This window comes from Acanthochromis polyacanthus, chromosome 5 (genome assembly GCF_021347895.1).
Source record: "Acanthochromis polyacanthus isolate Apoly-LR-REF ecotype Palm Island chromosome 5, KAUST_Apoly_ChrSc, whole genome shotgun sequence".
NCBI classification, from domain to species: Eukaryota; Metazoa; Chordata; class Actinopteri; family Pomacentridae; genus Acanthochromis; species Acanthochromis polyacanthus.
Genome location: NC_067117.1, coordinates 24,529,256 through 24,545,892, shown reverse-complemented (window position 1 = coordinate 24,545,892; position 16,637 = coordinate 24,529,256). Strand labels below are relative to the sequence as shown.

Sequence of the window (16,637 nt, the reverse complement as noted above, 5' to 3'; positions counted from 1 at the left end):
GCAAACAGCAATTACCACGGTGTTTTATTATATTTATTATACTGGTTTAATTAAAGGTGCAGTTTTGAAGGCATCTGTTCTTGGGCAGACGTTACCACATCACCATGAAAGACAGAATAATAAGAAATGTAATGTAGAGCAATGACACTGTTTTTATTACTGTTATTTATCCCAAAAAAATTCAAGGTTTGTAGAAACAAACCTGGAAAAAACAAACATCGTGCAAGGTACCTCGATGCTACATTATCAACACTATGCAACAAAAAAAAATAAAGAATGAGAGGAGAAATAGAAGTGTAGATTAAAAAAACCTGCATCATTAGGCACTAACTCAAAAACGCATGTCAGACATTCAGACATAAGTGGCACAAAGAGTACACTGAATGTACAAATCACTCTGACGAAGTAAAGACAGGCATGAGGACAGACTGGAAACAACAAGATGGCAACAGGCAACAGTGAACAGCAAGGTACTACTTAATAATATGTGTCCAGTTCTCCAATACAAACTGAGATAAAGTTCAATTTTTGTGCAACCTTAACATCTGGGTTAAAGCTTAGTAATTCTGAAGTCATTTTGATGAGCAGTGGCAATATTTAGGGTCCTCAGTTGACCTTTGGCCTGTGGTAAAGCCGAAGTCGCTGCTGTTGCTAGGCAACATAATCAGCAAAATGTATATTGTAATGTGGTGACCTCACATTGTGTATGTGCCATCAAGACACTGGCAGAAATAGAAATGATTGATATATAATGTAAAAAGCAATGGGCCTGAAAGCGCTCCTTGTGGGACACCTGCTCCCAAACAGAGGGCAGTGAGTGACATTCTCATACATATTGAAACTACTGTTGTTTGTGTCAGCTAGATGTATAAATTAGCAACTCTTAGCAGTTATATTAATAAAATGTTTTCTCTGCCTCCTAGTGGCCAGAAATTTGTTTTATACTGCCTCTGGGTCAGAAAAACATGATAGAGGAGGAAACTAGACGAGCCCCCAGTAGAGGGCAGAACCACGCCCATGCATGATACTCTGTATCAATTTTGATCATCCTACGTATATCCCTTCCTACTTGATCTGCTGACCTCTAACTCCACAACTGAGCAGGGGACCTTAGACTGATGTTCAGTGCCAAGTTTGATTATCCTGACTTCAGCAGTTGCAGCGATATCTGACCGGACATACCCACACACATACATACATACTTACCCAGCCAGATACTGAAGCGAATGCAGTAACCCCGCTGACGTACGTCAGGCGTGGTTAACTATATCCACCGATGAGCCTGATTACGTGAACACGACCTGTGGAAGCCTCTGTTCTGTGTTCCAGTTCCTTGTTGTCATCATTTATTTAATTTAACATTTGACCGCAGCAGTGGGAATCATAACTCAAATGGCAATGCTGATTGCACCCATAACAATACTTGAATAATTCTCTTTTTATAACTATATATATATTTATTGTTTGCTTCCTGTCATCCTCAGTTGGCTTACAATCTTATCTGAATGTATTTCATCTGACTGTGGAAGGAAATTCATAACTTAGCCACAGTGAGATGTGGTCTCTTTTGATTTTTTGCTGCCTGAAATGGGAAACCCTATAGGTCATGCAGACAACAGTAATCTCAATATTAAGACTGTCATGAGACTGCAAAGATAACATCCAAACAACTGCCTTGTCATTGAGAAGCTGACTGTTAAATGTTTAGCTTGGAAATCTGCTGGTACGATGACACAACCGTGGAACTGAAGGTTCGTGGTGTCCGTGGTGATTACCGCTGAGAACAGTGTGTGCTGTGTGAATGAGGCAGCTGAGAGGACTGTCATGGCCAAAGGGCTGAAAAAAAAAACAGCATTTAATAATGAACAGTCATATCAGACAAGGATTACCTTATAGCAATGTCTGAAAAACATCCTTTCATCCAAACAAATGATGGACTAGATGAGAGCAACAAGCTTTTAGAAGAACCTGATGCAGCAGCAAAAACCCCACGAGCTGTCACATTGTATATCAAATATAAAATTATAAAAACTGTGAGTCAATTTGAGATACATGTTTATTTCTTGTAATTATATTGCCACCTGTATATCGGAGAAATGAGTAATTTTGGGGAATGGATTTTGCCTATAGTAAATACTTTGACATCATTCAAATATATGGCCTGTAGAGACGTATTGCAATTTAGATTGTTTCACTCATAAGCCACATTTTATGGTCTTATTGGCAGTAAAAGCTAATCACATATATCCTTATTATCTTTATAGGGGGCACTGATCTGGGACTTTCCAAAGCTGAATATAATACTTGGCATAAAGGAAGATTTACAAGCAAAAGTTTCAGATCATGTGCATATTTTTGTACTACTTCAGTAAACAGGAATATTTGTCTCAAAATTTCAACCTTTTTTTTTTTTTACATTGTCTTGTACTAAAGACTAAGTGAGCACCTTGAGCATATTTATTCTGACTGTATATATTTTCAAGAAGGAGTAAGGACAGTTTTCATTTAAAGGTTTTCACCTGAGGTAAAATAAACTGTAGATTACGTTTTTAATGCTGTGACCTTTGCATCAAACTGCCACAGAGGTGGTAAATGTCGTCAGTCTGGCAAGTTCAGCATTTTCAAAACAACACAAGCCTACAGTCATTTAAAATAAATAAAACTCTAGTTATCCTGCATCACATGACTTTATTTGAACACTTTGGACTTCTGCCTGCTCTATCATTGATCATGCGATGAGATAAAAAAAAAATTTGCAGCACCACATTCTCAGCTCATCTTTGAACTTAGGAGCAAATGTCACTTTGTTTTAAAGGGGAAGGTTGAACCATACAAAGACTGTGTCTCTTAATACTGAACATTAACACAAGTCTCATTGATTTATTGCAAATCTGTTGATAATTTTATTTATTAAGTCAATTTACTGTAGGGTTCTGATGTTCTCCCAACATACTTGTGTAGTTTTACTGTTCTATGAAAATGTTAAGCTGACTAAAACTGAGATGGTAGTCCTAGCAACCTCATGAAAAAAAATATCTGACCTGAAGATTAGAACACTGGTTTTACCACATTCCACTGGCAAAAACAGTAATAAGATTTTAGCAATGTCATTGAAAGAGATGCTTCAACATACTGGATTTTAGGTCTGATATTTGCCATAATAAAAGTATGCTTTCTGGAAATCACAAAACAAAGTACAACTTTGACTGACACTTGAAAGAACTGTCAGGAATAGCCCACTTATAGAGAGACCTGATAGCTGCAGAACAATGATGCTCTCAAAAACTGTAGAATAAACAAAGCAGACAAAAGTTCCTCTATCTTCTTCAGTTTCACCATTGACATTGTATTTTATTACTCCACCAATGAATGCGGCGGAGTTATGTGACGACCGGCACTGATTTGTCTGTTTGTCTTCGTGTTCTCAACATTTCTTAGATTAGATTTCGATGACATTTTCAGGGAAGGTCAGAAATGACACAGGCACCAAGTGATTAGATTTAGGCAGTGATGCAGCTTATAGTCTGGATCCATGGATTTGTTAAAGATTTCCGTATCAGTGCAAGATAGTGGCACGGCGTCACTGATAAGTGAACACTATGTCAGCTGCCTGCTGACGATCACATGATTGCAATCCTACTACAAATGCGAACTTACCGGGACTTATCTGTCATAAAAGATACAAATGGTCTGTATTTTATATAGCGCTTTACTATACCTGCAAGGTACCCAAAGCGCTTTTCATGATACATCACATTCACCCATTCACACACACACATTCACACACTGATGGCGGAAGCTGCCATGCAAGGCGCTAACCACGACCCCATCAGGAGCAATTCAGGGTTAGGTGTCTTGCTCAGGGACACCTTGAACACGATGGGGCGAGGATCGAACCAGCAACCTTTCGGTTGCAAGACGGCCACTCTACCCACTGAGCCATGCCGCCCCAAGGCATGGCTCCCACAAGGCACAATTGATTAAATTGCGGGAGTGTTTCTGAGTCCCATCAATTCCTGCCGCCAGGTACACGTTTAGGTCACGCGATTCACACACCTGTGCTTAGTGCAAGGTCATTTTGTCTGTGGGTACATCTGTATTAAATGGGAACGCTCTATGTTTCTGGGATTTCTGATCATCAATAACAAATAAACAAAGGCTGCATTTCTATAAAATAAAATGCTGTACTTCTAACAATGCCGTGGTGGAGTATGGTTCTCTCTGAGGTATTTTTTTGGAAAAAAAATTAGTATTAGTAGTAGTAGTAGTAGTAGAAGGAGCAGTAGGAGGAGGAGGAGGAGGAGTGGTAACACAAGTAAGACTGGTAGCAGTAATAGTAGTACTAGTATAAGTAAGAGTAATAGTAGCAGTAGTCATAGTAGAAGTAATACTTGGAACAGTAAAAGTATTAGTATTAGTAGTAATAGTAGTAATACTAGAAAATGCTGTATTGGCAACAACAGTAGTAGTAGTAGAATTATTAGTTATTCAGTAGTGGCAACTTTAGTGTTTTGAAAAGAGTTTAAATATGGAACACAAACGGCACAATGTTATCGAATAAACTGTCACTCTGCATATTAAAAAGTTGAAAATAAATTCACCTGACAGCACCAGGCTGCAGTAAGACTCTGTACCAGAGAATATTGTACTCTCTGTACTGTAGCTACTTGTAGCCTACATTTTGCTAAGAAGAAAAAAAAAACAGGAAAAAAAAGAATAAATCTACAGTTTTGCTTTAGTAATGTTAGTAGTAAACAGCCCAGTTGCACAGGAGACATTTTGACTTGTCTCACTAGGAACGAATGAGGGTATTTCCTGAGGGGGAAGTCCTACATTTACTTCTGTGTTTGTGTCAAGTCACAGTGTCTGCAGTGACATTAATCTATTGCGTAACTGACTTCCATTACTTGGTAAACTGATCTAAAAATTTGTACCACTGCATAAACCAGCTGTCATAATTGCTGACGTTAATATTGTTATGAACGAGTTCAAATCCATCGGTTTGTTTTATTAAAGCTTCCACATGTGTGTGAGGTGAGCTGGGCGAGGCTTTTATTGTGACACACCGGAAGCAGTTGTGTGACTGGCTGTGATTGTCGTGGAGTCTCTCCGGTGTCGCTGGTGTGTCCGGTGTCAGGCTGCGGCTCTCTCGGACGGGAGCGGTCGTGATGGTGCGTAGCGCGGTGCTGCTGCTGCTGCTGCCCGGGCTGACAGCGTGGTGCCGGGCAGAGTTTCACCCTCCTACGGTCAACATCAACCTGGATGAGGATGCAGAAGTGCGCTGGAAGCCGCTTCTGACCGTCTTCGACTTGGACTACCTGAAAAAAGCTGCCGCAGAGGTCATAGAGTAAGTTTTCCTTCTTTCTCTCTCTCGTTTCTCGGAATATAGCAAAGTACAGTTACCCAAGAACTGCAAATTCGGGGCACTTCCAGGACTTTATTTCCACGTTACGCAACTTGATACTTTTGCTCCACTTTACTCACTTCTCCACTGGATTTGTCTCACAGCTTTAGTTACTTCTCAAAATTACAATTTATTATATCCTTTCTGTCCAGTGAAAACCTTGCATATTTTAAAATATGCATGCCTTATCAGTAAAACGTACTTAAAATATCAAAAATAAAAGTGCTTCTTTTGCAGTAACGTGGTCTATTTTGGTGTTAATGTGATGTTTTTGGATTGATATTACTTCTGCATTAATGTGCATATGCATTAATGTTGCATTTTTACTGCTATATGTGTTTAAGGTCAAGCTAATTTTAAGCACTCTATATACTGTTGGCAACAACATAGTCTTTTTCACTGTTTTCTATATAAATGTGGAGATTTTGGAAGTTTGTGGTTACCTATCCCTTCATGAACTTACATAAACTGTTTGATAACTCTCTTGGATCGACTACAAAATGCATCATGACAGAGCTGAACGCAAGGCTCTTTTTCTGTGCTTGGTATTAGCTGACTTTATAGAGGTAAATGGTTCTCAGTCGACAGTAATACTGCAATCATATGATAATCTTATGGAATATTAAGCATTTCTAGTGATCAAACTACCCATCAGTGTATAAAGTAGTTACAATAAAGTCAAACTTAAACATCTATTGAAGGAATATGTCAAAAACATCATATTTAATAGTAAAACTGACAGAGAGCATTTTACTTATGGTACTTTAATGATCATATCATTTTGCTAGTCATTCGTGTGTACATTTAGTTATGGATATTTCTGGATATTTTCATGTACTGGAAATATCAAAAATAGAAGTGCTTATTCTGCAGTAACATGGTCTATGTTGGTGTTTTACTGTGATGTTTTTAGATTGATATTACTTCTGCATTAATGTGCATGTGCATCAGTGTTGCATTTTACTGCTGTATGTGTTTAAGGTCAAGCTCACTAGAAGCATTTCTAGTGATCAAACCACCCATCTGTGTATAAAATAGTTACAATTATGTCAAACTCAGACATCTATTAATGGAATATGCCAAAAACATGGTAGTAAAGCTGACAGAGAGCATTTTACTTATGGTACTTTAATAATCATATCATTTTGCTACTGATTCATATATACTTTCAGTTATGGATATTTCTGAGTATTTTCATAGTGTCATTGATCTTTATAAGTTAAGGATCTGAAAACTTCTTGTTTTTACCACATAGTTAATGACAAAGCACAAACAAGGAAGTGAAGTGTCGCCCATATCAGATGAGAAGTGACCATGGCAAGGATCTTTAACATTTAATAGCTAGACTGTATAGCCAGCCATCCATTATCTATACACCGCTTAATCCTCTGCAGGGTCGCAGGGTGGCCAGAGCCTATCATAACCGGCTCAGGGCGAAGGCAGTGGACACCCTAGACAGGTCGCCAGTCTCTCACAGAGCTACACATAGAAACAGGCAAACAAGCACACTCACTTTCACACCTACGAACATTACCAGTTAACCTCGATATGTGTTTGGACTGTGGGAGGAAGCTGGAGTACCGAGAGAAAACCTCATGCATGCACAAGCAGAACATGCAAACTCCATGCAGAAAGATCCAAACTGGGGATCTTTTAGCTGTCAGGTGACGGCGCTAACAACTAGACACTGTGCAGTCCTTTGTATTGCTGATTTAGTTCTTCCTGGTCATGAAGAACATGTCAGACATCCCCATCACTTTTAACATTCAAGTGTTTGGGGATTGTTGTTACAGATATTTCCAGCTGAATTATGACCAGCTGTGATTCCAGTTTTGAATATCTGGAGTTTACTTTGGACTAGTCTTGATTTTGTCCACTTGTCCATCTCCATTTTCTTGTCACTCTGGATTTTGTTCATGAGTGGCAGGAAAATGTAGCGTGAGAAGGACAAGCTACTTGGCGCAGTATCAGCAGGAATATAGATGTTGTACTGGAGATGATGGTGAGAAGTAAGCTGATTTGAAAGGTGACACTCTTGAATTACCAGTCTATCTGCATTACAACTTTAATGAGCTCTGGGTTGTGACTGAAAGAATGAGATCAGTACAAACAGCAGAAGTGAGTTTCATCCTTTGGATTTCGTCCCTATAATTTTAATTACAGTGTGGTTGTACCTGAGTAATTTGTATACTAAGAACTAAAAGAGACTGCGGATACAAGTGGCAGTAATGAGTAAAGAGTCTCTAGGGAGACTGGACTCAGCCTTAGATAGGGTGAGGAGCATGGACATCCTGAGTTAGCTTGAGTAGAGTTGAGATGGTTTGTACATCTGATTCAGACGCCTCCTGATCAACTTCCTGTGGAGGTTTTCTGAGCGCGTCTGCCAGTGAGGAGACCCAGAGTAGACTCTGAACTCACTGGAGGGACTATATATCTCATGTGGCCAGGGAACACCTCAGGATTCTCCCAGTAGGAAGTACAAAGCACTGTCCAGATTCATGCCTCCTGGACAGCTTCCTTTAGAGGTTTTCTGAACATGTCTGTCTGGAAAGAGACCCTGGTACACCTAGAACTTGCTGCAGGGATTATACATCTCTTCCTTCTGGTTTGGGAACACCTCGGGATCCCAGAAGGAACTGGAAAGAGTTGCTCAGGATAAAAATATCTGAACCTCTGCTTCTGTGACCTGACCCCGAATGTTCTTAATTCCCCACAGTTCAAGATATTGCTACAGCCACTGGGGCTTGGGTGTCATCTTGCTGTTGTGGTGGACTTTTGTGGCTTTTGTGTAGGGAGATGGCCTGTGTAGACCCAGCTGTGGCGGGTTTGAACGCTTGCTCCAAAAGTGCTGCCAGTCTTCTCTGTTCATTAGTCTGCACTCCACTTCTCGTTCTCCCTGCCTTCCAACCTGTCTGACTGGCCCACTACCCAGGCCCCCTTCCTCCATCCAGCTGATCACCACACCTGTAGTGTAGAAATTTACAGCCAACCTCTCAGTTGGGGCGGCTGTGATTTCATGTAAAAGTTCAGCTTGGTGCATCACGTTATCTTTGTGTTTTGTGCAAACTGTAACTTCTGTTAGGAGCTGATTAACTTAGTTTAGAAGTTACTTTCTCTCACTGGTATGTATTTTGAGGCACTTGTTTGCTTAGTTTCTTTTGTTAATTGTAGTCGAATTATTTTACTACATTGTTCTTTCTAGATATCTTCAATGATTTGTGAGCGAGTTAAAATAATACCTTGAACTGGAATTCTGCCTAGTTCAGATGGAATTACAGTTCTCTAAAATTTGAGTTTTGACTCGGCAATGCCAACATCTGTAGTTAGTACACTTGCTTTTTAAACATACAGTAGCACTGCAACTGCATTTAACTATTTCTTTGCCACCATGTCAGAGCAGCCTAAAGCCAAAGTTGTAATAAATTTAAACCACAAATTTTCTATCAGTGTGTCTGTCTGTGTGAATATGGTCTGCCAAAATTAAAAGAAACTATATAAAATGGGTCAGTCACCACTTGATACTGTTCACATGCTTTGCTGAATTTATATTCAATGTGAGGCCTCACATTAGTAACACCATGCACAATAATTCTGCCTCGTCATAATGATGCTACAAATATCTACAACTATTATTTTGACAAATCAAACAGAATGATAGATTTCTCTGTCATTCTGAGTAATGAGCATGACAGTACAGATATTAGGAATAAAAAGCTGACTAATCACAGGGTAATTACGACTAATAATGACTTTGTTGATACCTGTAATTATAATTGTTGATAGTCAATCAACAGTTGACTATCTCTGCTATTATATATTAAATCAGTCTACCATAGGGCACCATTTTTGGTGTTTTTTTGGTCTCCTTGACCTGAGTTTCGGCTGCCTGTGGATCACCCCTCCCACCATCTTTATCATCATCATCATCTGACTGTGACTTATGCCTTTGCTGATGCTACCAAGCCTGTGACAGGGGCACTGCACAAATATTAAGTTAAGTCAAAGTTTATATATAGCACATGTAAAACCACAGCAGATGAGTCAAAATGATTTGATGCAAAAAATAAAAAAAATAAACAAAGAATTGGTCTAATGAATTAACAAAACAGGTTTAGAGATTGGTTTTGTGACCATACAGCTATTTTTTTTTATCAAAGTGATTTACGTGTTAGGGATTTAAACCCTACAAAAATGATATACAATACTTTACCTGACTATAGTGTTATAGTATAAAATGTTAAGGCTCAGATACTGCAGTGTTTAATTAATTATGGAAATTAACCTGATTAATTTAATAATACAGCTGAGATACTTTAGCATTATTAATTATGGAGCGTAACCTAAATAATTTAAATATTCAGGCTGAGACCCTACAGCATTAGCAATTTTAGAGATTGAACTGAAGCTGTGCCCCTACAAAAATGAACTTGCAGATTCCCCTGTAGCTCAACAGGTTGAGTGGGTCACTCATTAACAGGGGCTATAGTCCGCAATGCAGCGGTTATGGGTTCCAGTCTGACCTATGGCCATTTGCTGCATGTCTTTTCCCCTTTCTTGTCTCCACGTTACCTGTCTCTCTCTCCTCTGTGCACTATAATAAAGGCCAAAAAATGTATTCTAAAAAAAACAATAAGCTTGAAAAACCAACAAATCAAGGGATTTGCTGGATCCTCTATGAACAAGCTTTGGTTTTTATTTTATGTGCATTGTTTATTTGCCTTATTTTGTTTATCTTTGACAATTATTATCAAGTACAGTTTGTTATTCATTTAATGTATAATGTAGTGTAATGTTTTATGGAGGAGGAGTTCAAGCTGCACACAAATAGGTAACTTAACGTGAGCAGACAGTGCCAGCCTTGCTTAGTAAGTACACTGTGGTTCGTATTATGGTGGGCTTCTGTTGTGCTGACAGAGATTGCGCGTCATCATCTTTTCTTTCTTTTTCTTCAGTTCTACAATTCCCAAATGGGTGCATCATGCAGTCATACCTATTGTGAAGTCCTTGGAGAAGTACATTCCTCAGCCTTATGCCGGGGAGATCCGCGGCTTAGCATCACACATGGGAGGAAGTCTGGCCGATACGGTCATGCTCAACTTTGCCTATGAAGTGTCTGCGTACGTATGACTTTTATTCTATGTAGATGTTCATATGCAGGGACCCACAATGTTGAACAAGCTCGCAGGAATAAGGTGAAACTCCGCTAATGCATGCCAACAAACTCTATGCATTTCTAGATTTTGCACTAGCATCATAGCTCAGGACAAAGATGGCCTCCTGTACCATGGCAGGAATCTTGATTATCCACATCCTGTTCTGAGGAATATGACTGTCAACGTAGTGTTCCTCAAGAATGGAAAGGTACAGTATGTATTCAAAGCATGTATTATTGTACCTCCTTAAAGTACACCATCGTTTATGCAGAATCATTAGCCGCACTTTACCCTGATCAGTTGCACAGTGGTCCTGCTATGTTGATATGATGATCAGAGTAAAATAATTTCTCGTTGAACTGTGCTTTCAGGTGGCATACACTGGAACAACATTTGCTGGCTACGTTGGCTTGTGGACTGGACAGAGCCCTCATAAGTTCACTATCTCAGGTGACCAGCGAGGTAAGGGCGCTCATGGTTGTAGAAAGATTTTACTTTCTTCTTGGTTTTTTTTTTTTTTTTTTTGCTTCTCCATTTGTTTGCATTCATCAGGCACCGAACATTGGTGGAACTGGTGGAAGAATTTTGTGTCTGCTTTCCTGTATCGGAGATCTCCAGTCAGCTGGCTGTTCAGGGAGGTGAGTCTGTTACAGAAGTCAGTATAATACCGAAAGTTACCGTTTGAGGAAATGAAAGCTTAAGGTAATTGTGTGTAACCTATGCAGACACTGGAGGAAGCAAAGGACTTTCAGGATGCAGTGATGCGTTTGTCAAAAACTCCCCTCATCGCTGAGGTGTATTACATCGTGGGCGGGGTGCGTGCAGGGGAAGGTGTCGTGATCACCAGAGATCGAGAAGGCCCCGCCGATATCTGGCCACTCGACCCTGTGAATGGAAAGTAAGCAAAAGCCACTGCTGTTCAAAGAAAATGCTTGACTTTCTCATCTGACCATTTTTCACAGTATGCCACATTAATTACTGGGATCTCAAATAGAAATGTAAAGTTAATGCTAACAGTGGTGCCTCCAAAAGGGGGCCGAGAGGGGGCCACAGCCACCTCTGATATCTCATTCACCAACATATGCCAACTTTATTCACTGTAACGTCAATGTCCAAGTTTCAGTTCATCTAAGTACAGTATCTAAAAGTAAGTGAAAGCAGTGTTAGATACAACATTTAGCAGCAGTCAGTTGGCATAAACATCACACAGTTCAGTTTGTTTTTACCAGCTGTTTGTAGGAGTCTTTCCTCTGACTTTATTGAATATTTGCAGCATTGGACAGTAGCGGGTATCCATAGGAGAAAGTGGTGTGCATTCACACAAACAACACAACACAGCTAACTTTTTAAATTAATTTAGAATGATAAAGTATCTGTCATGGAGACAGGACCAATCAGGATCGAATGGTAAATTACACTGTAAGTTTCCTCATCTCAGACAAGTCACAGTTTATCAGCTGTACTTAAATCTTCTGCTACACAATAGAGTCCTGAACTCCTTCACATATAGATACTAAAGTCTGGTCTTTTTACTAAAATCCAAATAAATCACATTTCTTATACCATAAGTTGCTTTAGTTTAATAAACTATCATCACACATGGACAAAGATTTCGATTTTGAAATCAGAAACTGTAGACATCATGCCTACATGTGAACGTTTTCCCTGGAATACTTCCCACCCTCTCTTCTCATGAGCTAATTTGGACGGTAGTCACCCTAATAACTAAAATGCTATGAAACTGTACCTGTATTAGTCAATTATCTCAGTAGCTTTAACTGAGAAATAGGACACCAAAGTACATGGTTTCTTTACTCTCATATTAATTTATATTCGCATTTCAACTATTCTCTATATAACAACAAAGTAGAATTCCTAAAATCCAGTTATGGCATTTTATTTATATGTGCTGTCCCAAGATTTTCAGTCACTCCATCTGGCCACCCCTATCAAAAATTTCTAGAGGTGCCACCGAGGGCAAAACTCTCTAATATTCACAGTTGCTTTTGAAATATTTGAAAAGTGACATTTGCAATGTTTATACAACAGGTTTGCTGAACATTTTTAACTTAAATCTCTTCAGAAATCCACAAGTTGCTTCACTTTATCATTTTAAGAGAAAAATCAAATTAGAAGTTGAAAATACCCGCTGATGCTTTAATACATCGCCACTGCCCATCTCAGTATTGTTTGACACAGTCTGCAAGAAATATTGCTGTTTATTTGGTTTTAGGGAGTCTTCTTCTTTTCCTTTCGGCTTTTCCCTTCAGGGGTCGCCACAGCGAATCAATTGCCTCCATCTAACCCTGTCTTCTGCATCCCGTTCTCTCACACCAACTACCTTCATGTCCTCTTTAACCACATCCATAAACCTCCTCTTTGGTCTTCCTCTAGGCCTCCTGCCTGGCAGTGGGAAACTCAGCATCCTTCTACCAATGTACTGTTGACCCTAAGTACTTAAAATCCTCCACCTTCTTGATCTCTTCTCCCTGTAACCTCACTCTCATTTGGTTTTAGGGAGTGGTGCACTTTTTTTGGTGCACACAAATAGTTTGAGCAGAATCTGGTGCATTAAAGTGTGTGTTGTGCGTTTATGCAGCTCAACCAACATGTAAACGTGTGTTCCTGTTTTAGTTGGTACAGAGTGGAGACGAACTTTGACCACTGGCTTCCTCCTCCAGCCAGAGATCATCGAAGGTGACTCATCTCGCATGATGAACACATCCATAATGATCTTGTTGTCCTTGCTATTCTTATGCTGCTGCTGTGTTCACTTCTTAGAGAGGCAGCCAACAAAGCACTAAATGCTACGGGCCAAGATCACATCAACATGGAGACCCTCTATCAGGCAAGTGTGGACCAAAGTGCGTGTGATTCTGAGAGAAACTGTCAGCCAGCGACAACATATGGACTTATAACCAAGTCTTGTCTTGCAGGTTCTGTCGCTGCCTCCAGTGTGTAATAGGTAAGGAGGAAGATACGTGAGCGCTATCACTCATTATTTTTTCAACACATGACATGACTGTTCTTGCAGATGAGGTTGTTGTTTGCATACCAGTTTCAGTTCCCTTTGCCTCAATTCAGCAAGAATGCCAATAGGTCCTTGTTTGACACCAGACTTCAGCACAGAGTGACTATGAACCAGCACCGACTGGGTTTTACACATTCTGCTGACTACATTTATATTTTAAGGAATTACTCAGCTTGCTTTAATACAGTTAATGTCGTTCGTCTCATCTGACATTTTCCCTTCTCTCGATAACCCTCCAGCATTACTGTGTACACGACGCTAATGAGTGCAGCAGCCCCCGAGAAGTACAGCACACTTGTCAGGCCACAGGTAATTCAATGACGTCTTGTTGAAGAAATGTACCCAAAGTCCTCTATTCTGGTATAGAGTGGGCTTACCAACACAGAACATGAGTCCGTGTAGGTAAGTCGGCCCAAGCATTTACAAAGGACAACATTTTATCCCGATGGTCACACAGTTGGGAGTAAATGCAGATGATAATGGGTGGTTTACATATAGTAGCTAATCAGCGACAGAAGGTAAGAAAACCGGGGCTCTTTCAGACAGTTGTCAATAACAAAAGGTAGTTGAATTGATGGATCTGGTAGACAACATAAGGGGAAGGAGTTATCAATAACAATGAGTGATGGAGTGAAGGACTGACACTTTGGGGTGTCTCCAGAAATGTCCTGCTCGTTATAAATCGCATGCAGCCACACTTTGTACTATTTTCTTCAACAATCTTCAACATACATGCTCTACTAGAATGAAGTAATGAAGACAACATGAAACCCTCACTCATTCATATTCACATTCTGTTCTTTTTCAAGGGCTGCGAAGAACAACTGACAGACACGAAGCACTAAACAGCGCACAGATTTCTCCTGCTCGTTGTTTGAACTTCACACAATGGTTTTACACGGATTCATGACCATGTGGAAATTGTGGAATTAATGAGATTTACAAGGGAATTAGAAAGTTTTTGGGATAGCGGTGCTTCTATGACAAGAAAATGTGTTATAATAATTTTTATCATGTACCTGCAATTTGCATTTTAAGCTCAGTAAATGTTTTGATTACCTAAGAGACTCAGCTGTAATCTGACTAATTCATATCACTATCACTTTGTAAATATGAGTCATTAAATCTTACTTGAGAGTTGATGTTATGGTTCCAGGTGCCTGTGTGCTTTTATTGTGGTAGACTCTTTGAAGTCTCTGAGAGGAGCTCCAGATCCCACCTGTCTGTCATCTCAGCTGGTTGGTCTGGAGCTCCGGTCCTGCACTCCAGCCCCGCTTCCTCTCGCAGTCAGGACAGCTGGGATTTAACATGACCAGATTGCCTTTGTGCCTCTCATGTCTTTTGTGCTTTGTGGTAATAGATAGCTCCTGCTAACAGCTCTGTGACTGAGTTCGATGTTACTCGTCTTCTGTGTTTTTTGTAGCCGATGAAAAATGGTTACTCACTCTGAGGCACTTGTATGTTTGACTCATTCTTTGCACCTTGCACATGTTTCTTAATTGCTTTTGTTAGCCATGAATGTTACTACCTTGGCTTTAAGTTTGGCTAAGGAGTTTAGTCTTTTTCTATTTTGTTTTATCTAGATTGAAACTGTTTTTATTTGGTATGTTGATTTTGTAATACCCACCAGCACTGTTTCTTTGCAGTTTTATCTCCTTTCTTTTATAATCATGTCACTGAGCAATAAATGACTTTATCAAATCAAGAACAGTGGGTTTATGTTCTTCCTTTTGCCCCAGCAGAGCCGGGATGTGGCAGTTTAACAGAAATTGTACAGCAAGTAGTTCACTGTCAAAAGCAATGGATGTCGAGGGGAACGGAGCAGATGTTAGGATGAATATTGGTAATTTGATGTTGTGTGCTCATGTCATTTTCATGTCTGTTTAATGGAGGTTTATCTTTTATTAAAGACGTGCAACATCATTAGCGTTTAAACATTAGCAAGAGCTGGTAGTAGGATTTCACATTCGTAAGTTAATGTGCCGTTAAATATTCATATTGAAGTAGCTACTGTATTTTTCCATCTTTAGCATTTTTTCCATCCTTAAACTCAAAGATTTTACTGCAAAAAGTAGAAACAGGGACAATTTCTCCACTACATCCTGTGAAAAGTGCAAAGTCACAGCTTCACACTTTCAAACTCTGCATCAGTCTGTGGATACAAATGTGGAAAGCAAGAATTGCCCTCAGGTGTGTGGTAGGTCTTTGTTCACATGACCACCAGAACCCACGATTTTCCAGCAGACTATAGCTTTGCAATGAGATGATCAGTGTTTCGACATGTACTTCGCCTGTCAAAGGTTAATGTTGTGGCTGACATATTCTAGAATTATGTCTTGCACTCTCATTACTAGGTTTGACTGTTACATAATTGTTGCTTCTTATGTTTAATGGTTTAGAATTTTGAATGAAATTCCGTATTATTCAAAGATGTATTGATCCTGTTTACATTCACAATGGTATACATACCAAGAGCATTTAAAAGTAAATGTGCTAGGGTTTAAGGACTACATTGCAAAAGCATAACCCCGATGAGACTTGTTGCATCTTGTTGCATCTGAACTTGTCAGTGTCATTTCCAAATGAGCACAGGGGTCACTTTTTTCTTTTGCACAAGCTGCTGCAGCAATCAGCACTTCACTTTTAACACGACACAAGTATGAAATATCACAAAACGCCTTCACTTTGCTTTACAGTTTAGCATCTGTTAGGCCATAAAATGAAAGGTCATAAAAAATACTTGATAAATACTTCTCACTAATAAATGCAATCATTTTTTTTACAATATCTTAAGAGAAGTTGAAGTTCATAGAATAGAATAGAATAGAATAGAATAGAATAGAATAGAATAGATCCCCAAAGGGAAATTCTGTTGTTACAGTAGCAAGCAGAAAGAGTGAAGTGACCATGACCACAGATACAAATAAAAACAAAATACACATAAACTGGCAGAAGAATTTAGTAAAGATAGGTATAGACAGATACTTTATTCATTCCCTTGGGAAAATTCAGGGTATCCAGTATCTTACACATGTTAAATTCAAGATAA

At 39.4% G+C, this 16,637-nt stretch overlaps 1 protein-coding gene across 1 annotated transcript; it reads left to right on the top strand.

The window, feature by feature from the left end:
* Positions 1-5,075: 5,075 nt before the first annotated feature.
* Positions 5,076-15,296, top strand: LOC110947139 (N-acylethanolamine-hydrolyzing acid amidase). The gene is made up of 11 exons (XM_022188624.2): positions 5,076-5,347; positions 10,357-10,521; positions 10,642-10,765; positions 10,929-11,019; positions 11,110-11,195; positions 11,283-11,455; positions 13,192-13,254; positions 13,339-13,405; positions 13,494-13,522; positions 13,828-13,897; positions 14,398-15,296. The coding sequence occupies exons 1-11, from the start codon at positions 5,169-5,171 to the stop codon at positions 14,431-14,433; spliced, it is 1,083 nt and encodes a 360-aa protein (XP_022044316.2). The 5' UTR covers positions 5,076-5,168; the 3' UTR covers positions 14,434-15,296.
* The last annotated feature ends 1,341 nt before the right edge of the window (positions 15,297-16,637 follow it).